Source organism: Mustelus asterias, chromosome 4 (assembly GCF_964213995.1).
Source record: "Mustelus asterias chromosome 4, sMusAst1.hap1.1, whole genome shotgun sequence".
NCBI classification, from domain to species: Eukaryota; Metazoa; Chordata; class Chondrichthyes; order Carcharhiniformes; family Triakidae; genus Mustelus; species Mustelus asterias.
The window spans coordinates 47,939,269-47,966,160 of NC_135804.1; the positions used below are offsets into that span (position 1 = coordinate 47,939,269).

Here is a 26,892-nt window from a genome sequence, read left to right on the forward strand (position 1 = left end):
CCCAGGCCGCATTTCCATCAGCCCCCCTTGATCTGCATCCTCCTGGGAGGAAGAGGGTGTCCTGCCTCGACTCTGCTGCATCCAGCAGCCTCCCCAGGTCACCCTCAGAGAATCGGGGGGCTGGTCGTGTGCACATTTTGTGCAGGAATGCCTGCCTGCCTGTCCATTCTTGAGTTTTTAATGGAGCTGCCCCTCGTTAGGGCAGATCAGCTGCAGGCAGTTTGGCAGAACATTCCAGCAAGTTCCATGCAGTTTGCTTGTTAGCATTGAGGGGATGGCAAGTGAGCACTTGCAGGTGTGCTGATGGGGAGGGGGGTGGGTGGTGGATGAGTGTCTCAATGATTGGGGGCAGGGGAAAGAGAGGGAGGTGTCACACAGCCATCAAAGTCCGGAGGAGATGGGGGCCTTGTGCAGGAAGGTCTGGGGTTGGGGTGAGGGGGATCACTCTGCCTGAGATCAGTGAGGGGGAAGGGGGGTGTCCGCTGCCACTCTGCCTGAGATGAGTGAGGGGGAGGGGGGGTCCACTACCACTCTGCCTGAGATTGTTGGGGGGAAGGGGGGGAGGGGGCCGTGATCGGTCTGGGTGGTGGGCAGGTGGGGGGATAAGGGGCTCAGCAATGTTGTGGGGTGGGGCAATGTCTGTGGGGGCCAGGGGGAGGCATTATCCGGCCCAGGCACGATGTGGCAGGGGAGCAGCATTCTATCATTTTTTTGTGAGCATGCACAGTTGGAGGCACCGATCAGAGCTGCAGGGTTTTGGATGTGTTAAGCCCCGCGCACAGGCTTGTGCAGTGCGATTCGGAATCGCTGATTGTTTTTTAGGCAGAGTGCGTACGGTGGCACCTGAGAACGGGTCTAAAAGTCAGATCTGAAACACTCCCAGATTCAAGCCCGCCCAGTACTTAGAATCAAAATGGTAAAATAGGGCCCTATGAGTAAAATATGTCAAGAATAAAGGCAAAGATTAATGAGTTCTTCATGATTCTATTTGCAAATCTCAATTAAGCTTCTTGATTCCTGTTCAAGCTACAAGTCACTGACCTCTAAGATAGGCCTCCAGTTAAGCACAGAAGAACTCATGTACACCATCCCATTCCGAGAGACAGTGGCAGGAGACGCATTGTCAATGTTGTGAGGTTCAAAAACTATTTTACAGTTTGGGGCCATTGGGATACGATCTCCATTTGCCAGCGTGAGTGTCTTGTTGTCATCGAGGACAGAATTAAGATTTTCTATCCAAATAGCATCAACAGGGCCATCTAGTACGAGCCAAATGTGTTCACCTACAACATGTTCAATGAATTCAGTGGAAAGAAAACATCACACAATTATCACGATAAAATAGAAAAGCTGTTGGAATCACTACATTTCCCTGAAATACTTCAGCTTTTCCTGCTACTTAGTGATAAACATTTACATGCAGTTAATATTCATGTGTGCAGTTCAAGTTAAAATATATAAAAATATAAAAATATTCATAGTGAACATAACATGTAGACCACTGTCTACAGTATTTTCTAATACAAGCAAAATTCCTTGAAATACAAATATTAATTTTCATCGAGTAATCAAATCTTGCACATTTTATTTTGGTGAGTGATAGAATATGTCAGACTTATTTTTATACCTTTCTTGGCTTTGAGAGTCTTTCTCCACAGTGTGGAAAATATTCCATCGGTCCAGTCATTGGTTGCTACATCCAGACGGCCAAACATTTGAGGGGCTGTAATTGCTTTGGGATTCATCCGCAATTCTCTGTGGGGCCTACCACACTCTGGGCAGCAAAAGGCAACAGGTTAGCTGAAATATTCACAAAACAGCTACTGTCTTTCAGTGGTGCCAATGACTGCAATAGAAAGAACATTTTAAAAGGTATGCCAAGCAACTGACTGATGCAGTAATTTGGAGTAGCTATTGGACCTCTGGAACTGGGATAAAATTACTGTCCAAACACCAATGTGATTAAAATCTCTTTTCTTTGCCAGCTCTCACAAATCAGAGAGAAATCAATTTTGACAAACTCAAGGCAATTCTCATAGCAATAAATTCACAGAATTAAACTGTCATAATTTGATAAAAAATAATAATCTCACTGGAATGATCAATGTAGGGATGGGAAATTCCCATTGGTGCAGAGGGGGTTCCTCTTCTGAAGCTGTCGTTAAGATAGGTATTATATAAGTAACTATATCCACCTGCACTGTACATCGCCTGAAATCCTCAATGCTGACATTGGGTGAGAAGAATTGGAAAGCAATGCATTTTTCAGCATTAACATGTGCATACCAACCAGTGGTATAAATAATAACAATAGTGGGGGCGATCTAGAGCCTGTGTGCAAATGCCGACAGGGGTTCAAGATCCAGAAATCGTAGATCTCGCCGGTGAGATCTCAATCATGGATCTTCCCCGCCCCTCAACAGCCATAATGGGCGTGAACCTATTTTACATGAATTTCAATGGATTTTAATATCATTAACCTGCCCCCTCCCCACATATTGACACCGCACCGACGTGACATCACACGAGCGCAGTTAACAACAGGTTCAGCCTCATGGGGAAGTGAGTGGATTCATTCAGATTTGGTTGTGGGCTAGGAGCGGACAGAAGAGCAAGGGATGCCAGTGATGGCCGTTGAGGGGTGTGTGTGTGTGTGAGGCACGTGTGTGTGTCTGTGTGTGTGTGAGTGAGGTGTGTGTGTGTGAGTGAGGTGTGTGTGTGTGTGAAGGCTCTGACTATGAGGAGAGGGGAAAGGAGTTGATGATCATGGGAGGGAGGGAAGGGGCAAGGGGCCAATGATCAGCAAGGGAAGGGGCCAAAGATCGGGGGGGGGAGTGGGGGGGTCAAAGTGTCTGAAAATCAGGGGGTGGGGCCTATTCCCTCCAGAGAGGCCAGCAGCATAGCGCTGAGCGGGCCACAGCACATGTGCTGATCTATCAGGCTGGCACTGCCCAAGGGGCACCTCCCTAACCGCTGAACTCCTTAATAGACTCTCTTCTCTCCAGCGGTGGTCAGCCGCCTGTTCCCCGTTAGTGGGGAGCTGTTGTAAACCCCACTTGAGTGAACCTCTGCTGGCAGGGGTGGGGAGACGGTAGCGGGCCCAAAAAATTCAAACCCGATTTCTGGCCTCGAGCTGATGACGCTGGAAATCTTTGGTGGGGAAACACGCAGAGGCTGTGGCGCCCACTGGGAAGCCCATGAAACAGCCTCTGCTGATGCTGCTGCACTGCTCTAGCCTCCATGATCTTTCACATCCTTTCTGAACATTGCTCATTTCCTTTCCTAATTATCGATTATGTTCCGTAATAAAATACACAGGGGCTTACCTTGTACTGTGCAAATTTGGTAACAAAAGTAAAAACAAATTTGTATGAAATTCATCTGTCTACAATTTTAACAAATACACTAATCCACTTCCAAATAATGTTGGTGCAAGATCATCATGGATAAAATAAGTAAAAGTTGCAAATCCTGAGGCATGATGCAACTTAAGCATAAGTAAATTACTCATCACATAACCAGTAGAAGTTTACCCCATGTTTTTCTTTTATTCACTTTACTACACATATTATACATCAACAATTTATTATATATTAGTGATTTTTATTAAATTAGACATGTTCCACACTATCCACTGCGACTGACTGCCAATAACTGTTTGTGTCAAAAATCTTTACCTGTCATAGCCTTCATGAGGGTATGAATACAAGTTGTCTTTCCAGCGCCACTTGGGCCCAAGGTCATCATACCATGCCGGACACGCTGAGTTTCAAACAACTGGATAATCTTTAGTCTCCATGGTGCATGTTTTATTAGACCTCCACCCTTAATCTGAAAACAAAGTCTTAAATAGTTCTGAATAATTCCTGTATCTAGAATTAACATTTAATTTTCACTACTTGAATAGAATGAGCCTTTCATAAATTTGTTCAATCACTCCCATTTACCATTTTGCAATTATAATTTTGGTAACTCATGCAGTCCATCAATGAGGTGTGCTTTGGGATGGAATGTTGCTAAAAACTGCAATCATAATGAACTGAAACAAATAATTTGCACAGCGAATGACCAGTACCTGTCTGTCGATAGAAGCTTCAAACTGTGGATAACCAGCCTTATCCAACTGAATTCCAGGAAACAAATCCTCTACCAGACTGAGAAACAATGGTTCATCCTCATCAATCTGGAACCAGAATTCAGAATCTGAGAAACAGCAAATTACTTGTACAAATACCTCATATACACACCCTGGTTGTGTTACGAAAATTATTCCTTGGATTTAATGGAACATTTTTCAGCAGTTATTAAGGGACATTTGGTGGACCAGAAAGATATAAAGTGTGCTTGTCTGCAAGGGTCAGTGCTGACAATATTGCTCCTCCCGCTAGGGCTTATCTTCCTCTTCCAGTTGTTGTGAGTATCTAGTTGATGATTCATGTATTTTTAGAGGATAGCTTTTGGTTTTGGGAATTAAGTCTTAACTGTAGAAAATGGGATAAATACAGTTAAAGCAATCTTGGAGTCTGTTAAAGTTTTTTAAGTTTTAAGTTTAAGTTTATTTATCAGTGTCACAAATAGACTTACATTAATACTGCAATGAAGGTACTGTGAAAATCCCTAAGTCGCCACACTCCGGCACCTGTTCGGGTACACTGATGGAGAATTTAGCATGGCCAATGCACCTAACCTGCACATCTTTCAAACCGTGGGAGGAAACCGGAGCATCCGGAGGAAATCCACACAGACAGTGGGAGAATGTGCAGACTCCACACAGACAGTGACACAAGCTGGAAATTGAACAGGGGTCCCTGGCACTGTGAGGCCGCAATGCCAACCACTGTGCCACCATGCACCCCCAACTTAAAAGGTTGGATCATAGTGCTTTACAACTGGAAAGGTAAGATCATAAAACAGCAGATGGGTTTACTTAGGTGAAGAACTGGACACGTGTGATCTATACAACGTTCAACGACAACTTTTGGGGGAATTGGACCTAAATTAATTTGAAATCATTTAGTGAATCCTCAAAGTTAATAAAAACATTTACTTCATCAGATCAGAAAATAAATTGTAAATGCTTGAGGATATCCCAAAGCAGACTATGTCATCATGGAGATGGGAGGCATGGGGAAGGCTCTTCCCCCTCTTAAGGCTCTTAACTTTCTACTTGTCTGGATGTTTTCTGGGAAAGTTTTTTGGACCTCACGTGCTTTGCAGCTCTTGGAGAGTAGATAGCCAAAGTAAATGATAGTTAGATAGACCTGCACAGTAAGCGGAGTAAAATGAACTTCTTCATTCACTGTGTAGAAGGCAGGTGAAGGTTAATCTCAGTTTAAATTTTGTAAGAGAACAGAAGCTGTTTCCTAGTTTGAAACTGGTGGAAGAATCTACATTGGTCCTCCACAAGTCTTGTGGTAAAGAAATCAACAAGTAGAATAACTTGCAAGTATTGAAATGTAACCAGAAGAAGGGATCAAGGCATCCACAGGCCAAGAAATGGTAAAAGAAAGTTTTACCTCTGAGAATAGCTGGAGCTGAGAAAAACTCTTCAGACAATTGTGGCATACGTATGGGTGATTCCTACAAGTGTAAATAACTTTAAGATTGATGTGTCTTATAGGAGAATTCTTGGGAAAGTAAGAAATGAACCCGAGTGCATAGCATACATAGTTAAAAACCATATTAAGTTAAAAGTGACTGTTTTTAAAATTCATTTACCCATAATAAAGTTTGTTTTTTGTTTAAAAAGTGAAATCTTGCACCAGAGTTCAATTGATTAAAACAAGGTGTTTGTATTTATCTTTGTTACGACACCTAACTGGATTGTAGCTCAGTCCCGCAGCACTATTGATGCTCAACTGCAATTTCAGCACCCTCATGCCCTGTTAAGTTTCATGAAAATAAAACAGGTATGAGTGGCTATGTTTCAGGATGAAAATAAGGGCCAGAATTCACCCCACAAAAAATCTAAGTGTCAAATTCACATAAAAACTGGATTAAATCACACTGTTTTGTTCAGCATGTTTCCCGAAATGATTCGCCCACACTCTGTGCATGGTAGATGCCACAAGCGTGATTATCATTAAAAACCAGGGGGCAGGGCCTATTTCCACTGAAGAGGCTGAAAGCAGCACGATGAGCGGGACTCCACGCATGCGCACATCTCTGAGATCGCTAAAAAGATCTCCCAGTACTGTGATTACTGGCCTCAACCCCCCACAGACATCACTGGGCTCTCACCCCCCCTGCTCCCATGGACATCACTGGCCTCTACTCCCCTCCCCACCATGGCCTTCCCATCCCTCCCTTCCCCCCCAACTTCACACATACTGGCCTCACTGCTGCCTTGCACACAAATAGCGCTGTGCTGCCATGCACACCCCCTGCCTACGGGCATTCCCCCTTGTTGAGTGAGAGCCTTAAGCATTGCACCCCCTGGACACAGCACCTTGTTGAGTGAGAGCCAATCAGCATCCTGGGAGATGGCTCACCCTCTACTGAAACCAGATTCCCTTTACATTTCTCACAAGGAATTTTAACTAACGGGCCCATCACTGGCCCAAACTCATTGCACCTGGACTCCCCTAACAAGCCAGAGCTGTATATAAGCTGCAATGATGAACACACAGCCAGTCACCCCAGGAAGATGGCTGAAAAGAAACCTGCCCCAAAGTTCTGCCAGGCTGACCAGACCTGCCTGATGGACACAGTGGAGGAGAGGTGCCAGCTGCAGTTCCCCACTCAGGGCTGTCACCGAAGGGGTTGCACCGCATGGGTATTGTGGGGGGAGGTGGAAATGGAAGTTAATGCCAGGACCTTGACACCTTGGTCTGGGGAACAGGTCAGAAGAAACTGAACGACTTTCTTCAGGCAGCAAAGGTCAGTGTGGATCCCATTCTGAAACCTGCACATGTGCTGTACTAACAAGGTCAAACCTTGCTCGGACACCTGAAGGGCATCTAACAACAGCTCTCCACACCCCCCCAAGAACTGCATCCAACCCCTTTTCACCCCCCAATCAACACACCCCCAGTGATGACCCCTTTTCCCCAAAATGGCCAACATAAGCTCCAAAACTCAGGCACACATTGCACCCCATGCACTTCAATATATCCATGCTTTCAATCCCCATTATGTCCCCACAGGAAAAAAACGCACACAACCGGTACAGACTGGTGGTGGTGTGCCTGACATGTGGCACCTGATGCTCTGCGAGCAGCCAACCCTGGAGCTGGCAGGGGATAAATCAACTCCTCTTTACACAGCCATTACCCCCGGCCCAATGCTCATTGATATAATGATGGTTTCTTTTCTTTAGGCTTTGTACTTTCACTCATTAAAACCGTTGGCAATGCACCATTCATCAAAATGCTTCAACTTCTCCATTATCTCCAACTATCAACTTATCTACAACCCCACATTCTTCGCTAAGATCCTCAGATATGCCAATGGCGGCACGGTAGCACAGTGGTTAGCACTGCTGCTTCACAGCTCCAGGGTCCCGGGTTCGATTCCTGGCTCGGGTCACTGTCTGTGTGGAGTTTGCACATTCTCCTCGTGTCTGCGTGGGTTTACTCTGGGTGCTCCGGTTTCCTCCCACAGTCCAAAGATGTGCGGGTTAGGTTGATTGGCCAGGTTAAAAATTGCCCCTTAGAGTCCTGGGATGTGTAGGTTAGAGGGATTAGCGGGTAAATATGTGCGGGTAGGGCCTGGGTGGGATTGTTATCGGTGCAGACTCGATGGGCTGAATGGCCTCCTTCTGCACTGTAGGGTTTCTATGATTTCTATGATTTCTATGACATGTAGTTCTACACCCAAAACTCCTTGCTTCAATGTCTCAGTCCAGTTTTCCCCCAGCTCACATCGCCAAGAAAACGGTGTCAGAATCATCAATGACATCCTCTTCAAAAGTAATGAACTCTCCCTCTTTGTACTCCTCAAACTCTGTTCAACTCAATCAACTGTTTAATCTCCTCTAACATCACTCCTGAGGCCTGACACACATACAATTGCTCATACATAAATCCTGCAGAATTGAATTTCAAGGCTATAATATTTTATCTTTTTAAACACAAAATTTTTCTCCAGGATAAGATGCAGCATTTTAAATGCCATCAAAACAAAACTAGAAAACTGAATTACCAGCTTGGAAAGATTCATATCTCGCAGGACTCTCATGACGATTGTAGATTCAGTATCTTCAGGGCTGGCTCGCTTAACAGCTCCAAGTGTTCGTAAAACAGACAAAATATTGCGGAGACCAAAATCATAGTGAACCTGAAAACCATAGGCAGTAATCATGGAGTAGAGAAAGTTTGCAGCGAATTTTCTTACCTATAACTTGCATCCAGGACCAAAGTTTAGAATATTCTGTCAATGCTCATCTGTTTGCATGGACAAGTATTGGATATAAAGCTTTAAACTACATCGAATTCTAGCTTATTATTTATTTTTACTCTATTTTATAGGCTCACTAATGTCAGGGATGTTATTGCTGAGGAATCAAACTTATCCTTGACCCAGTATTGCACCCCCAAACCAGGCATGGGATAATCAGGTGTAGAGTAATATTCCATGTACTCTATCCGACGATATGCCTGAGTCCCAACCTTGGAAGAGCAACCACAACTGTGTCAATGTGACACTTCCCAAACAAATTAATTTAGCTCCAATTCCCAAACCAACCACACTGTAGCTTTCTGAATTAAGAATAGTTGAAATGTTCTGCAGGCTATCTCGAAACTGAACTGAAAGTGTTCGATCTGATTAATAGGATCTTTATAGCAATCAACCCTTCAGTTGGAAATTATACCACAAATTGAGTAAACATATACTGCATTTTGCTAATAGATCCCATGTAACAAAGAGGAGCAGAAAGTCCTGCCACTGTCCTGTGCAATGCCAAAGTAGATTATCTAGTTATTTATCTCATTGTTGTTACTGGGGCATTTGTTATATACAAAATATCTTGTCATATTTGTGTACAAAAAAAATGACTATATTTCAAAGTACTTTATGTGCTGTGATATATTTTAGTTTATGGAAAAGGGTGGTAAAATGAAGAATGGGGCTGACTGGGGACCAAAGAGGAGATTTTCAAGATAGGGACATGGATGAATTATTACAGCTGTCTTTATCAAGGAGGTAGTTGAAACACAAAGGGATAAAAATTGATAGAGGAGTTATTATACAGGCTGGCTATACTTAAACATTGCTAAGTCACCTGAATCGGATGTCATGCACCCAAGGGGGGGAAATTACGGAGGCACAGCCCAAAACTTTCCAATCTTCTTTAGATAGAGTGCTTGTCCGAGAGGACTGGGGATGCTCTACCTTTGCAAATGCTATATCCTTGTTCAGGAAAGGGTGCAAGGATATACCCAGTAACTCCAGGCCAATCAGTTTAACACTGATAGTGGGAAAGCTTTTAGAAACGAAGGGCGGAATTCTCCCATCCAGGACCAAGTCCTGTGGTGGGGTCAGGGATAGGTAGTGATGGGGAGACCAACAGGAAACCATTCAACATCTTCTGTCCTTGGCATAATTAAATATGCATCCAAGGTTTTTGCGCCATCTTCTGTGGTGGGGCTGGCTTGATGGCCACTTTATTCCTTCACCCCCAGATGCTATATTTAAAATCTGATCCACCATTGAAGAAAGAAGATGATCTTCCTCAAAGACATTGAAGCTGGAAGATCCATCTGATAGATGCTCCCCCACCCATTGCTGTGGTTTTCCAGAGTTCAGCACTTGTGGCAGTCTCCATCCCAAACTCCGGATGCAGTCCAGGCCCTATTCAGGTAAGTCCCAACTTTTGCACCCGACATTGATCCAGACATGTTGTGGACCAACGTGTTTTCCTTCTGGTGTCACAAAGAATTGGGAATGGAGAGGAAAATTTGGGTTTGGCATTCATCTGTATCCCAATGGTGGGATGGAAATTGGTTTCGCACTGGCTTCCAGCGAGATTCCAGATCCACCATGGTGGGCAGTATTGGAAGATACTGGTGTAATTTCACATCAGCATTGGCAACTTTCTGGTCCTGTGGCAAAATCTCAATACTCAAGAATATTTTGAAGATTGCGTCCAGTCCTATATGTTATATTTTCTATTTGCTCACAGTTCATTCGATGAGATGACCCTGGTGCCTTTATCAGGAATTATTTAATTATTAGTTTCTTTCTGTCTAACTTCTCCACCTCTTGTATCATTAAGTTGCACCACCATAATCTCCTGTGAAAACTGAGGCACAGTACTCATTTGGTGTCTCTGCAATTCCTTCATCACAATTCACATCTAATCATCCCTACCCTTTCTTTAACTGAAGGAGATGTACGAGGCAGATTTTTTACACAGAGGGTGGTGGGTGCCTGGAACTCGTTGTCGGGAGAGATAGTGGAAGCAGATACGGTAGTGACTTTTAAGGGACATCTTGACAAATACATGAATAAGATGGGAGTAGAGGGATATGGTCCCCGGATGGGTAGAGAGTTTTGGTTAAATCGGGCAGCATGGTTGGTGCAGGCTTGGAGGGCCGAAGGGCCTGCTGTAATTTTCTTTGATCTTTGTTCTTTGTATAATTTTTAATTTGTGTTGATAAACTACTATTTCCCTAAGTCCCTTGTCAGTCTTAATTTATTCTAGTCGCTTAAATCTTTTTGCTTTACCTTTAACTTTTTTATTCTGCTTGATATTTTTTGTATTATTACCCCTAGATTTGACATATGACACTTTTGTTAAATTTAGCTTTAATTTCTCTACTCATCCAGGGACCACAAACATAAATGCACCATTTCATCTTATTCTCAGAAACATCACTATGGCTGGTTGGCAAACCTGTTTAGAGAGCTGTTCTTCGCACAGTTTGTAAAGCACAAAGAACTTGCAAGCCAGGATTATGTTGTCTATGAATCCACAGCTTGCCAGCTTAACACGGATGATGATTTGTCGATCTGGGACCATCATAGCCACTGACCGGAAATTAATCTTGAGGTTTTCAGGAAGTTCCTGTCGCCCAGCATAACCTGGATTCTGTTCAATGAAAAAAATCAAATTTTAGTCAAACACAAAACCATACATTACATGCAGATTAAGAAAAAAAAACATTTATGGGTCGCGATTACATTGCAGAATTCCAATGGCTACAACTTTAGCCATCCTAATTAGAGTGCTGACTGTCCAGATACACATGTGCATGTGTCCAGGTACATCCATGTGCGTATCCAGATACATGCATACACATGACGAGATACCCACATGCACAGAATTATTAATTCAACAACTGAAAAAAATAAATGTTCAGATAGTGGGGAGGTCAGAATTTTCTCTCTGAATATTTCAAGTAAGGAATGGTTTGAAAGGCATCAAACATACGCAGCACACTTTGCAAACCAGATTCAACACGGCACTGGATTTACACTCCACAGACTGTCAAACACAAGGGAGTGCAAATCACTTCCTCCAGTGACTCACAATCTGCTTTACTTCAGTCAGATCAGTATTACACTAACAAAAGTAAAGTCACCATAGTCCTAGATGACCACAGGCTGCTTTCCCCTTTGAGGGGAGAGCTGACTGGTGGTAATTTAACCGGAGGATCACTACACATCAGGCAAGGGGCAAGGTTGAGAAGACAGGCCTGCGTGAATAACCCCAGTCGTGGGAATTGAACCCGCGCTGTTGGCGTCACTCTGAGCTAACTGACTCCCAATCACCCCAGTCAATACACACTGATAGCGGTCGAAATACTTGTCCATGGCAAGGACTTGGAAAATTTACCTGTAGTGCTTTAGCATCACTGTGGAATGTAAATTGTTTTGTCTCTGTTAAACCTGCAGTTTCCATACAAGCAAATATTTCCGAGGCAATATTACAACAAACATACCCATTGAAATAAGCAAAATACTGCAGATGCTGAAATCTGAAACAAGAACAGAGGGTACTGGAAAAACTCAGCAGATCTGGCAGCATCTGTAAGCAGAGAAAGTTCTTTTGTTACACATGTTGCCAGACCTATTGTACTTTTCCAGTATCTTCTGTTCTTGTTTGAAATACATCCATTGGCTGGGCAGGGGTATCGGGTTTGCTTTGTACGTACTTCAATCGGTGTGTTTAATAAAGTTTTTAAAACTGCAATCTTTGACTTTTGTCTTCATATTTTTATTTTTCATCCTATATTCTGCCTTCTTCAAATTCCTAAAATTTGCAGTAAACACAAATTCCAATATTGAACATACTTCTCTAAAACAAATCATGATGCTGCTAGATGTTTGGTTCAGTGGAGGGTCTGTTCATTGAATCTTCATGGCAGATTAAGTAGATATAAACAGAGGATCTAACCAAGAGGGAATGTTGCACCGATAATTTAATGGTCGACTATTTATAGCTCATCAATTAGTCTCTTTTAATTTATCTATAAACTAAAGCCAGCTGCTTAACAAGTGTTTGATTCTCACCATCGTCAGAAAGATGCCGAACTCTGGATTCATTTCTACTGTATTACTGTCTGGAAATATAAAATATCTTCTGCGTTCCTTCTTGCAAGTCAGGACAATGGCTATTTGCTGAGCAGCTACTGAAAGTACAGGCAAATCTATCCGATTGAATTCATCAAAACATCCCCAAGAACCTGACTGTGCCAGACCTAACAATAATGAATAAAAATAGCATAGATTGATTCAATGTCATTGTGTAGCTACAACAGATCAGATTGGTCATTTTCCGACATCCGTTACCTTTGAAGATTCGGCCGAGGCCTCGGAAGTCCATCTGATCTGAACAGTTGAACACCACCACATACTTTCCCAAGCATTTGCCCATGTCTTTGACAGTTTCAGTTTTACCTGTGCCGGCTGGGCCTGTGGGAGCACCACCCATATTCATCCCCATCGCCTGGGCTAAAGTAATATAGCACCTGAAATAAAAAATCATTCACAGCATAAATTGAATTCAAAGCATCCAGGTCTCAAGGGAATGAAATGTTGAAAAGGATAGGCCAATAACTGCAATCCAAAAAAATTATTTCATACAAGAATGGGAATACCACTTGTCGACAAAAGCACCAGCCAGCCAGCTAGTTTTTGATATGATCAAAATAGTGACCTAGAATTTCCTGCAATGGTGAAATGGGCCACGAGCAGTGGAAGTTAGATCATGCACCCTGTTCACGTTTGCTGAAAGCTGATTTAAATATCCACAGTGAAGATATGACATCCAAAGATGTGCAGGTTAGGTTGATTAGCCATGCTCAATTGTCCCTTAGTGTCAGGGCGATTAGCAGGGTAAATACGTGGGGCTACAGGGATAGGGACTGGGCAGGATTGTTGTCAGTGCAGGTTTGATGGGCCAAATGGCCTTTTTCTGCACGGAAGGGATTCTATGATTCTGTGAAATCAGAAATGAGGCAGATATTCAATGACTCTGCACATAAAGTATTATCTGCAAGAATGGTTTGTTGATCAGATTGCCAAGATTTTTTTCTAAAAAAGATGTTTTCATTTAAAGTTCTCATTTTACATTTACCACAAGACATAATAAATCCTCCAAAACAGTGGAATAATCATTATTCCACATAAACATACAGAAAAGAGGAGGGAAAAGAGGGGAGGCAATGGCTTAGTGGTATTATCACTAGACTATTAATCCAGAACTCAGCTCATGTTCTGGGGACCTGGGTTCCAATCCCACCACGGCAGATGGTAGAATTTGAATTCAATAAAAAATGTCTGGAATTAAAAGTCTAATCATGACCATAAAATCAATATCAATTGTCGGAAAAACCCATTTGATTCACTAGTGTCCTTGAGAGAAGGAAATCTGCCACCCTTACCATGTCTGGCCTACATGTGGCTCTAGAGTCACGGCAATGTTGTTGACTCTCAACTGCCGTCAGACAACTAGGGATAGGCAATAAATGCTGTCCAGCCAGTGACGTACCACGAATGAATAAAAAAAAAGAAATTCATACAATAATCCAAAAAAGCATTCATTGTAGTTAGCATCTCCTCTCTTACGGATAAAGAAAGGATACCAGATAGAAGGGGGATCTCAGGATAACAGGATAAAAACATGAATACATAGCCGCATACTGTGCACCCTCCTCCACAGGATAACAGAGGCAGAGCGACATAACATATGGGATTGCTTATGGAGTAACCAGGGCCGAACTCAGCATCACAGGATCTCCAAGCAATAAAAGGATAACTTAGAAAAGGGGGAAACATCAGAATACTGCCATCAGTACAAGGTATGACGTGGAAGTGTATACTCTCATGTATAGGAACCAGGAAGCCAAGGATTCATACACCTTGCCTCGGCTCACAACACAATAAACCTCTCTCCTCTCCAACCGTATCAAAGAAATCAATCAGGCTTGCCCTTATCAAAGAATTTAAAACATATTCCACCAAGGAAACCCAACTAATAAGAGGAAGAAGAATAATCAAGTCACTCATTAACATGGTATCTCAGGAGATGTATGACCCACCTCCTCCTGACAAGGTAAGGGAAACCCTCTAGGATTAACTATAATAAATCAGAGCCAGTGGGCGGCACGGTGGCACCAAGTTCAATACTGGCTTTGGGTGACTGTGTGGAGTTTGAACATTCTCCTTGTGTCTGCGTGGGTTTCCTCCAGGCGCTCTGGTTTCCTCTCTGAGTCCAAACTTAGGTGGATTGGCCATGCTAAATTGCCCATTGGTGTCCCAAGATGTGCAGAGTAAATGGATTAGCCATGGCAAATGTGTGGGAATAGGGGGATAAAGTACGGGAAAGGACCTGGGTCGGTTTGAGTAAGTGTTTGGGAAATCTCATTTTGTGAGCGGACCACAGCACAAAGCAGTCCACACATCAACTAAATGAATAGTTTCACTCAGAGAGGACAGTCCATGGCCAATGTGGAAATAAAGAAATAGATTCTGATGCGACAGAAACTATTCCTCGGAGAGTAGAGGCGTAACACTTGCTTTTGGGTGCAATAGATTGAACCTTTAGTCTGTATCAGGCTCATACTATTCCTGATCTGGGAGTGTTTGGTAATTGGTGCTCACAATTGATGCAGAAACTGCAAAACCACCTCTGATTTTCCTCAGCATCAAGGGTAAAAATAAGGGGAAAGGGGAGAAAAACAATCATCAGGCAATAGTCAGATAGCTGAGTTACTGACATGCCAGGAGCAGAGACTGAAACTGAATTCTGGCAACTGCTGTAGCTTTGGCAGGCATCTTAAGGTTTTGAGCTTAATGGGCATGTTCAGAATAAACTGCTTATGTGAATCCAAATTAGTTGTTCCATCTGAATTAGCAACACTTACAGAATACTTTTGAATAACTTTGGGTAACAGCATTGAAAGTTACTTGCTGTTTGATAAGTAGGAATAATTAGTGGGTAAGAAAGAAGGAAGGGCTGATTTATTATAGGCTACAAAGGATGATATGCAACAAGAAAGCATTTTGTTTTAAAGTTTATTTATTAGTGTCACAATTAGGCTTAAATTAACACTACAGTGAAGTTATTGTGAAAATTCACTAGTCGCCACACTTTGGCGCCTATTTGGGGACACTGAGGAAGAATTTAGCATGGCCAATGCGCCTAACTAGCACATCTTTCGGACTGTGGGAGGAAACAGGAGCACCTGGAGGAAACCCACACAAACACGGGGAGAACGTGCAGACTCCGCACAGACAATATCCCAAGTTGGAAATTGAACCCGGGTCCCTGGTGCTGTGAGGCGTCTATGGTAGTCATGATGTGGAGATGCCGGCGTTGGACTGGGGTAAACACAGTAAGAAGTTTAACAACACCAGGTTAAAGTCCAACAGGTTTATTTGGTAGCAAAAGCCACAGCAGTGCTAACCACTAAGCCACTGTGCAATGTATTCCAGTAGTGTGTTCATTCATTGAGTAAATAAGGAAGCTACAGCCAATCTTTCTTTAACATAAGTTTATTCACATAATGCAGACACAGACATCCATTTCCTCTCCCCCCACATCGGTGGAAACCAGTTCTTATATACTTAAGAATAATGCATGAGCATTAGTAACACCTGCTGTCACTTACAACTAGAGCATACACTTCACTGTGACAGGATTCTAATATTAGCATAATACTGAAATCTGATTGACTGATAGCAGTGTAATTCAAGTGCAGAGCAACAACATGTGTACCTGTCAGTGAGTGGAGTGATAACTAGTCTGTCAGTGCATCCCAAAAACTCATTTTGATAAGTAAAATCCACATCAGTAATTGATATCTGCATTTTATCAGCATCCTCATCGAAGTAGAACCTGCATTGCTTCAACCATTCAAAGTCCGTCGGCGATTTTACCTGCATCCGGTGCTATAGGAAATTAAAGCAAAACAGAATTCACTTTGCAATTTGGATCCAAAAAAGAAGATTCCAATTCATGTTAAAACAAAATTAGCAACCAGTTTGTTTTCAACGTGCGGGCGGCACGGTGGTACAATGGTTAGCCCTGCTGCCTCACAGCACCAGGGACCCAGGTTCAATTCCTGGCTTGAGTCACTGTCTGTGTGGAGTTTGCATGTTCTCCCTGTTTCTGCGTGAGTTTCCTCCGGGTATTCTGGTTTCCTCCCACAGTCCAAAGATGTGTGGGTTAGGTTGATTGGCCAGGCTACATTGACCCTATTGTCAGGGGATTAGCAGGGTAAATGTGTGAGGTTACGGGAATAGGACCTGGATGGGATTGTGGTCGTTGCAGACTCGATGGGCCCAATGGCCTCTTCTGCACTGTATGGATTCTATGATTTGTTGACAGCTGGACATAGTGGCTTGCCCGGAGACGTCTGGGAGGCCAGTGATCAGGGGTTGGAGGGTGGGTCGGAAGGCCAGCGATGGGGGGTTTGTGCAGCTGGCTAGTGATCGGGCGACTGACCTCACTGGAGGGAACAGTGGACATTGGGGCCCCCCGCCGCCCCCAGGAGGTTGGGAGAAGGGGGGTGCCCCTTGGATAGTATCAGCCTGGCAGAGTAAGGGGGGTTGGGGGGGGGGTCGGGGCTATTGGGGGGGCTGGGGGGGAGTGGGGAGGTCGGGGGGGGGAGGGGAATTGGGAGATAGGGTCTGGTCAGGGGTGGGGAGATGTCGGGGCTTGCCCAGAGACGCCTGGGAGGCCAGTGATCAGGGGTTGGAGGGTGGGTTGGAAGGCCAGTGGTGGAAGGTTTGTGCGGCTGGCTAGTGATCGGGCTGGTCAGCAATTGGCCACTGCGCATCTGACAGAGCAGAGACCGGCACATGCGCAGTGGCCCGCTCAGCGCTATGCTGCCGGCCTCCCAGATAGGAATAGGCGCCATCCACAGATTTTCAGAGGGAATCTCGCTAGGGCACTCTGTGATGCACAGTGTGTCAGAGACTCATTCTGAAAATCCCACTAAACCAGCGGGAGTGACTCTCGTTTTCACGTGAATTGGGGACTTCGAATTTTTTTGGGAGAATTCCAGTCCATCTCATATAATCTAATCCACCAAAAGATTTGGAGACATGCACTTATTATTTTCACAGAAAATACACTTGCGCAATTACAAAAGATAGATAACAAAAAGAGGAAGGGAAGAGGATAAAAAACACAATTTTGTTGGAACAAAACCTAATGGTTTAAGAACTCTGTATTTTTTAAAATCTGGGTGACACCTTTGATTGATGATCAAAATTTATTTTGCTGTTTTTTTCCCGATTAACTGATTGAGAAATTAAATGTTCTGCCAATCTTGTTCATGAATGTAACTTCACTTCATAAAAATCTGTGAAAGTAGTAAGTGCATGTCTCCAAATCTTTTGGTGGATTAGACAGTATGAGATGGGCCGGGATTCTGTCAAAAAAATTCTAAATCCCCAATTCACGTGAAAACGGGAGTAACCCTCGCTAGTTTTTTAGTGGGATTTTCAGAATGAATCTCTGAAATATTTATGGTAATATTCTGTGTTGAAGATGTGACACAAAGATGACATCCACCAAAAAAAGTCTGTACAGATTAACAAAAGGAAAAGAATATTGCAACCACCGTTGTCAAGATTACCAGCTCATCGAAGATGTCTCTCTGATGGACATGGATGGTGATGAGAGTCTCATATTTCACACGCTCATTAAGATCCAAATCTTTGGTTGTCCTATCGATCAGCATATTAAGGATTTCCAGAAAGTAGTGGTTTGTTGTCTGCATGATTTTACGGTCAGCTTTTGAAAGTCTCAAGGCATCTTGTGCATCTCTAGTCCAAATCATCTGAATTCCAAGAAGACCAACCTGTGATGGCCAATAATAACAATTTCACTAATATCTGCATTATAACTCTGCGGGGGGTGAGGTTGGGGGCTAAATTTTGACCACAGTAATCTTTCAAAACATATTTTTATAATAGGTAAGAACAAAACAACATTCTAATTATCTGATTTCCCAACTTACCTGGGCGCAGAAAGTATTCAGGAACTCAATAAGATTGAAGTGTTCTTCCTGTATTACATAGGCAGCGTTACGAATAATGCTGTGTAGTGAACTTTGAGATTCCTTAAGCAGAGAATTCAACCAAACTTCGACGTTTCCTTCTGTGGCAACTGGTTTATCAAGTTCAATAGTGTTCCCTTCTCTGGAGCACACAGCCAATATGCGATCATAGACCTGTGCAGCACAAATGTGGAACGGTGACCCAAAACATTGCACTATGCTAGGAACTATGTTTCCGCTGCTTAACACATCGTATACAAGATATACAGCTAATTCCATGATCATTAAAAATATTATTCCATATGTCATAGTCTGTAAAGTTCACACAAACTAATGAGACAAGTACTTTGATGGGTAAGAATTCCTCTGGTTACTATGGGCAGAATTTAATCCAGGCATCAGGGATCTTGCCCACCAGCTGGAGAGCCAGTGAGACCCCCACAATGTCTCAGATAAGAAAAGCCCACTATATTAACTGCCAGTCAGGCCTTGCCCAGGGTCAAAGAACCGCGCATGGAAAACCTGCACCCCAGGAGATGCTGGTCAGAGGTTGGAAGCTCCTTATTGCCACCAGGGAGGGATGGTACTACTGGCAATGCACCCACCAAAGGCTCAGCATCAGCAAGAGACCCAGGCCACTTGCACGATAGCACATGGGAGTCAAAGGAGGGGGGTTGCTGGCTGCAGGGCAGGTGAGGGTACAGAAGAATGGGCGAGGTGGTGTGGCTTTCAGCATCTCTCCACTTTCCAATGCCTGTTCCTTTGATTCAGCACTAAATGCCTTTGAACGAGGGATCAACCTGTGAGTCCGCAGGCAAACTCAACAGGGTTTGCTTTTTGGGCTTTGCACGTGAGGACTGCCATACCTGCCATTGGTTAAATACTGGTGGCATCAGGATGGGAAGGCCATTCACAAGTCTTCGCTTCCTGGACTTAATGGTGCCAGAGGTAGGAAGGTGGTGAGATCTACATCTGGCATCCTCCTGCCAATTAAATGCTCCCCTGATCCAAATTTACCTTGGGGAGAGGGTACTAAATTCCGTCCTATTGCTAATATTAATAGTGAATTCATAGATACATCCTAAAGGAACCTATTTACAACTTGGCTAGAAATGTCGGAGGAGGTTTTCAGAAACACATTCACAATGTTCCTGCAAATAGAACTTAGAGTAATTCTTGTTTTTGTGTTTTGTCAGCCTGACACAATCAATAAGTATTCTCGCCACAAAGTCAGTGACTTTGGCATCAAGCTCAAATTCAGGGTTTGAGCATAAATTTTAGTCTGACACTGTGGCCGGAATCTTACCGCCCTGCCCGGCACGGGGTTTGGAGTGGGCGAGGGGCGGACAATGGGATGGTCCATTGACTTTTGCATGGTCCGCCCCCCTGCCCGCTATGATCCCATTCTGCAGTACAGTGTACATTTTTTGGGATACTGGTTGTGATTTTCTGGCTGCGTCGCATCCAGCACAAATCATGTTGGGGCAGCACAGAACCCTGTTGGAATCCTCCCAGCCACAGTGCCCGAAGGTAATCTGGTTCTCGCCCTCACTGGGCAGAAACCAGATCAGCACTTAAATATGCCCAGTCTGTTTGAAGCCAGATTCTCCCTATTCCCAGGATTCTCTGTCTCTTGGGCAGAGCGGGAACTCAGCGGGAATCATTACTGGGCTCCACAAACAGAGACCAAGCGCAATGGCCATGCCATGAATCCCTGGGTGCTCAGTGACATGGCTGGGCTTGCCCATCTGGCAGTGCCAACTTAGCAGTACCACCTGAAATGCTGGCAATGCAAACATGACATTGCCAACTGGCACTCTGGCAGTGCCAGGTGGGCATTGCCAGGGTGCCTGGTGGTATTGTCAGATGGGCACTGCCTTGGGTGCCAGAGACAGTGCCAATGGAGTGGGGCCTGAGGGGGCATTAAGAACATCATGGGGAGTATAAAGGGGTCATAAAGTTGGGCATAAAGGGGGGCGTAAAGGAGGATCCTTTGGGAGGGCCTCAATGCCAGCAATCTATGTTGGGGAGGGGGGGGTGAAACATGCCTTCAATGACGTGGGAGGGAACTTTGGTCACTTTTTGGGAAAATTTTGTCCGCTGTCTTTTAGACAAGATTTTAAACTGACGTCTTGTCTCCCTGTGCAGGTGGGTATTAATGATCCCCTGACACTATTCAAGGAATTGTAGAATGTCTTGGTTGACATTCTTTCCTCAAACAACAGGAACAAAAACTGAGATAGCTGGTTATCTTTGCTCATTACTATTTGTGAGACTTCACTGTATATTTAATGCGTTGAATTTTACATAATCCCAGCAATACTATTTTACAACCACCAGAGGCTGTAGGTGCATTCCATAATACTCAGGATGTTTTCCATTAAACAATCCTGACAGTTTTCAAGCATTAAAACTTTCTGGTGAATATAGTGAATTACTCCAAATCATTGTATTTTTAAAAATCAAATTACTGAAGGGGAATGTTACAGGATTGTGAAACTGGAATAGATGTGCAGATAAGGAAATTAATTACACACATACAGGTGATAATAAATTTGAATAACGTAGAATTCAAATCTGCTGCAGCACACAGTTAGCAACAGCACAGCATAGAAAGTGAAAAATGGTATCAGTCTAAAAACAGCAATCAAAACAATTACATTTAGATAGCACTGCTTGTGTAAAAGAATATCTCAGTACATTTTACAAAGGGAGGAGAAGACCCTAAATAATTGGACCAGGGGGAGATTTTCCTTCACATGTGAATGGTCACTAAAGGCATGTTCAAGGCACCTACATTCCCGAACAGGTCAGAAGATTCAGTGCAACTTGGTGGATTCATTTTTTCAACGGGCCTAAATTTATTTTTTTATTTAATTCAATCCATTCAGAAGTTGAGGCCACTGTTTCATGTTTCAGAACTGCAGTGCTTCATCAGTATCTTCTCAGTGAGAGGCTTTTGAAGCTGCATTGTAAACGAAATTGTATGCTTTTAGAGAGACAGCCTCATGGTATAGTCACATGGCAATGGAAAGCCAGGTGTGACATCAGACTGATTACATTTCAAAACCCAAACATCCCTCTTTTCATATCAAACAAAAGATACAAACACTCCCCTTTTCCTAGCTGACAAAAGTCATTTGCATGCATGATTCTATGTGACTGTGAGTTAACCAAGTTACCCACTATACACCCACTGTTCTCATGTCACCTCTGCTTCTTTTTGTCTATCACCTTGAGTTTGTGCCCAATCCTAATTGGCCCGCCACCAGAAACGGTTTCTCTTTAGTTACTCTTTCTGAACCCTTCGTGGTTTTAAACTATTATCAAATCTCCCTGTAGTCTTGTCTGCTCTAAGGAAAACTATTCCAGTGAAAACATGGCATTGGGTGATAATATGTACATGGGAATATGATTGAAAATATTTATCTTTGAATTCTGGTCTTAAAATATAGTTAATGGTATAACTCTTAATCTCTTAGAGATAAAACAAATGGAAAGATAGAGTCCAAAGTGATGGAAAAATTACAAAGAAATTAACTGAGAATAGGACAATTAGAGAATTAGAAACAGGAAGATGAACTGAATTATAAGGTGTAAATGTTATTCTTTGTTAAAATGTCAGAATCAAAAACATTACAGAAAGAAGACTATTATGCCTGTGCCAGTGCTAGCTCTGTATCATGGATATCTATATTCATTCAATTTCCCTCATTTCTACATGCTGTATAATTGTGCTATTTTAGTAGTTGGGGTTAATACTATATTACAAGCTTTCTGGCAGGAATGCATATTATTTGCTTATATTAGTTATGTAAGCAATTCAAACTCACCTTCTCATGGAATAGGACCGATTTAATATTGTCAAACACATTAAGCAAATGAGCTTGTATAGTATGGGAATCAGAGGCTTGGCCCAGAATTTCCAGCAGAGTAGGGTCTGATACAAAGAAAAACCTTGGAAACATCAGGCGCTTCTTTTCCAGATAACTGATATTTAGTAGCAGCAGGAGAGAAAGTGAGAAATACATCATTAAAATTATGTCTTGATTTCAGCACATTTGACTATCCCTTAATGGGAAACAACAAGTAAAAATAATTTGCATTACAGTAACAAGAAACAACAGTTACCCAAATCTGACAAAAGCATACCTTCTTATGAAGTTCCATGTAATCCTGTACCTTGTACAACTGCAATCTCCTAAAACCCATCTATGTTACAGGAATGGTTTTGCTCTGTGATCTTGGTCCCTTACTGCAGATCTACACCATTTATGGAGATTCAACAACAAAGAACTGCAGAGATGTAATATTCACAAGTCCACGATTGGTCCTTACAGCACAGAGTTGATGGAAAAATCGTGCTTGTCACTTTGATGGTTGGGGCATTCCCTATTGTTAACTATGGGGGCTGCAAGATCACAACCCAAAATGGTAGACTATCCATGGTAATTTACTTCCAACAATGCCATGAATGGTCATCCCAACACCCGAGGTACAGCAATAGAGTAAACAAGACAATCCATCAATATAGACATTTTAATTCACTCACCAGCCTTCATGCACCCTTCTCACTCATTGTGGATGAGCAAGAAACAAAATTACTTGGTGCAACTGCACCAGCAGTTTTTCTATGATTCAATGTATTGACAGGGCAAAATCACAGCACCTAAAGGTCCACAAATTGTTGCAAACTAATTCAGCTTGGATATGTAGATCTCAATCACTTATGGTTGACTTGCTGTTTAGTAGGGTAACTAGTATATAAATTGGAGATGACACATTCATGCCCGCCACATTGTGCCATGTCAGGTAAAAGGCAGAGATCATAGCTCAGGCATATGGCCGCAGAGAGTCAGCAAAATAACAGGAAGAGTCTCCAGGACCACCATTTTATATCCCACCAAAAACCAGCACTGATTGACAGAGGCCTGACATGAGATCATATGGGTGAGAAATACGTACAACAGAGAACTAAGCCCTTTGACCCATCTTGCCTGTTCCAGTTCTTTGCAAGGACTATCCAAGGAGCAATAATAGAAGAAAGAGGAAAAAGGACAGAGGACAGAAAAAATATCACTCACTTGAACAACAGGAATGGGGTGCTGCATCTCTGCTCTTGGTAGTCTGGCTGCACACTTTAATAGGCTGAAAATACCAATCTGCTTATCTCAATAGTTTTTCATTACAATAGTAAATAAATAAGCCCAAAATTAACACATATTCACAGTTATGCATTTACCCAGTTAATGATTTCTGACACATTTCAAGTTGTTCCAAAAGGTGTGGTAACAGCTGGATCATAGCTTCATCTCCTGTGCAGCACTGGACCACATTCGGGATTTCATGGGCTCGGCTCATTATCTTCATCCAGGACTTGTCGATGTTGGAAAATCTCTTTGCTTCCTGTAGTGACACAGTAGAATTGCCTTTGCAATTTTACACAGATTGACATTTTAAGATTGAAAATCATCATGCATGATTTTGTTCCTTGTACTACTTTTAACTTTGTAATCCTTTCAAACTCCTACATATTTTTACTTTTTATTTTTCTTTCTGCTAGATGAATTGTTGGTTCCAGCACTGATTTTTGCTGAATGAGCAAAAGATTCATGACAGATCCTAAAGAATTTTTTAAAAATCACATGATTCAAGTAGCTAATATAAATCTGGGGAAAAGGAGAACATATATTTATGATGAAAGGGTTTTAATATTTCAAAATTCCCTTGATGTAAAATTAAATGGAACAAGACTCTTGAACTTACAAGGAAATGTGATAGTCCCTGACAGGAAGCAGCAAGGAACTGTAATACTCAATTAACCCAAGCCTGCTGATTGTGATGTAGAAAACACACCAGTTTTGGGCGACCTGTCCATTTTAGTGACTTCAACATCCAGCCAGCATCCAACGGCACGATGGCACAGTGGTAAGCACTGCTGCCTCACAGCGCCAGGGACCCGAGTTCTCCTTGTGTCTGCATGGGTTTCTTTCGGGTGCTCCAGTTTCCTCCCACAGTTCAAAGATGTACAGGTTAGGTGGATTGACCATGCTAATTTGCCCCTTGTTGTCCAAAGATATGTAGGTTAGGTGGATTACCACGGGAAAAGGCCTGGGTTGTCCAAACAGATTGCAAAACATGCATTGGCATCGTTCCTTGTCTCTTACAGGACAAGCTTGTACACAACAGGATGCTGCAGAAACTAACTGAAAGGGGACAGGCCCTAAACTTCATGGAGGAGATGGTAACGACCATTACTATGATGTCCATTGCACAGATTGTGACTAGTGCTGAATGTGAAGCCAATGATAGCCTCCTTCTCACGTTCCACCTCCCTTTCATTCCACATTCTCTCTTGATTTAAAGTCTGCAGCTGACATAACATGCAGCCTCCCTCCATCCCCACCCTCACCACCACCACTCACCAAACCACAACTTGTCTTTTTTTAAATATTGTGCAACCTGGCCAGACAGTGAAGAATAGACACAAGACAGTGATGTTAAAAATACACCAACGTTTGACTTCATACTCACAGCTGCCTGCTCAGATACTAACACTGGGCACAATTTAGAGGGTGCGTTGGAAGGTGTGATACACTGTGCACAAGTCAACTGCAGCCAAGAAAGACATGGGCAAGGATAGCACCGGTGCCAGCTCATCAGATGAGCACTTTGATGGGACAGCCGACTGAAGAAAGCTGATGGCCATGCACAGCTCAATGCTTGGCATATTGGGAAGCTCAGAAGCCTGCAGTCAATATCAAGGAGCTTGGAGGGAGTCTGGAAACAACTTGACATAGAGCTTAGCAGAGCCCCTGGCCTATTCTTTTCAGGTTGGATGTGGTAGCCAACTCTGGTCGTACAATTTTAGACCCATCGACACTGCAGAGTCTGAGGGCTGACGCCAAATTTCTATTGCAGCATTAGCAGCACAGCCACCCTACATCTGCCATGCAAGCTCATATTGCTGTCATTATGACTGTAGACTACAGTGTGCAAAGGGGCTTGCAGGGTTTCATAGCAGCTGAGCAATTTGTCCATTAAATTGGCGACAGGAGTGGAAAATATTGCAAGAAGTCCGAAGTTGCATTTCACGACGACATGAAAGCATGACGTGATTGCCCCCTCTCTTCGTCAGCGACAGGCCATATTTCAATACATTCAATGTTGGGAACTACATTATGATAAATTTGCATATAATTACAAGGCCCATATGCCGGAATCGTCCCCCGACATCAAAACATCCATCCACAGTGGCGTGATGGCAGAACAGAATGTAGCACCTCTGGTTTCTCAAGGCATGCACTGGCGAGCAGTAGTCCAAGGGGAGCTCAGGCGAGTGCAGTATTCAGAGGATCATGCCCGAGGAGTGTCGGGGGAGGGGGGGATGCAAGCTTGATACCAAGGTAGTGCCAGGATTGTGCCAGGGGGTGCATCTGGATGAACTGGTTTGCCTGCTGGAGCAGCTTTTAGAAATGGTGCCCAGATCATTGAGTGTCTATGTTGCTGGCAGGGCAGGTGAATCAGAGGCCACCCTGCCAGCGATATGTCGTGTGACCCGTGACTTTGAGTTTTTTTCCCCAAAGTTTCACACTACATGGTGGAGAAAACCGCCATCATTGTCAACAGCTTCAACGCTGCTTTTCCCACCCAGCGTTGGCCTTTGCCAAAACTGGAGAAAATCCCAACCCTAGTCTCTGTAAGAGTGACCATTAAATTATAACTGATTGCTGTAAAAATCCATCTGATTCACTAATGCCCTTTAAGGAAGGAAATCTGTCATCCTTACTCAGTCTAGCCTATATGTGATTCCCAATGCACAGCAATGTGATTGACTCTTAACTGGCCTCTGAAATGGCCGAGAAAAGCCATTCAGTTCAAGGGCAATTAGGGTGGGCAACAAATGCTGGCTTTGTCAGTGATACCCACATCCCATAGAAGAATTAAAAAAAAGACCATCACAGAACTTCATACCCACACTATTGATTACTGTAGGGCTCATCCAGAACAAGGCATTGTTTCAACACGCTATTGGTCTGCAGTACTATGTTCATGTAGCAGCATGGCTTTTAGCGTGTTATTTAAAAGTTCATTCTTAGGAAATGCACGTTGCTGGGGAAGCATTTATTGCCCATTTCTAATTGCCCTTGAGAAGGTGGTGGTAAGCTGCATTCTGGAACTGTTGTAATCATGTGGTGTAAGTACACCACAGTACTGTTCGCAAGCGAGTTCCTGGATTTTGACCCAGTGGCAATGAAGGAACGGCAATATAGTTCCAAGTCACGATGGTGAGTGACTTGGAGGGGAACTTCCAGGTCGTGGTATTCCCACGCATCTGCTGCCCTTGCCTTCTAGATGGTAGTGGCCATGGGTTTGGAAGGTGCCACCTCAAAACAGTGCATCTGGTAGATAGTCCACACTGCTGCCACTAAGGGCC

The 26,892-nt window shown here is 43.3% G+C and overlaps 1 protein-coding gene across 1 annotated transcript in view; it reads right to left on the bottom strand.

Annotated features, from left to right (window-relative positions):
- LOC144493103 (dynein axonemal heavy chain 5-like) overlaps positions 1-26,892 on the bottom strand; it is a 214,417-nt gene that overhangs the window by 105,788 nt on the left and 81,737 nt on the right. Inside the window, exons 32-44 of the mRNA XM_078212005.1 lie at positions 23,698-23,861; positions 22,289-22,445; positions 18,417-18,629; positions 18,033-18,257; positions 16,166-16,338; positions 12,736-12,914; positions 12,457-12,644; positions 10,838-11,032; positions 8,143-8,277; positions 4,070-4,183; positions 3,678-3,825; positions 1,628-1,774; positions 1,042-1,283 (exon numbers count right to left, since the gene is read on the bottom strand). Of these exons, the coding sequence (XP_078068131.1) occupies positions 1,042-1,283; positions 1,628-1,774; positions 3,678-3,825; positions 4,070-4,183; positions 8,143-8,277; positions 10,838-11,032; positions 12,457-12,644; positions 12,736-12,914; positions 16,166-16,338; positions 18,033-18,257; positions 18,417-18,629; positions 22,289-22,445; positions 23,698-23,861 (2,280 nt within the window). The remainder of the gene's footprint in view (positions 1-1,041; positions 1,284-1,627; positions 1,775-3,677; positions 3,826-4,069; positions 4,184-8,142; positions 8,278-10,837; positions 11,033-12,456; positions 12,645-12,735; positions 12,915-16,165; positions 16,339-18,032; positions 18,258-18,416; positions 18,630-22,288; positions 22,446-23,697; positions 23,862-26,892) is intronic.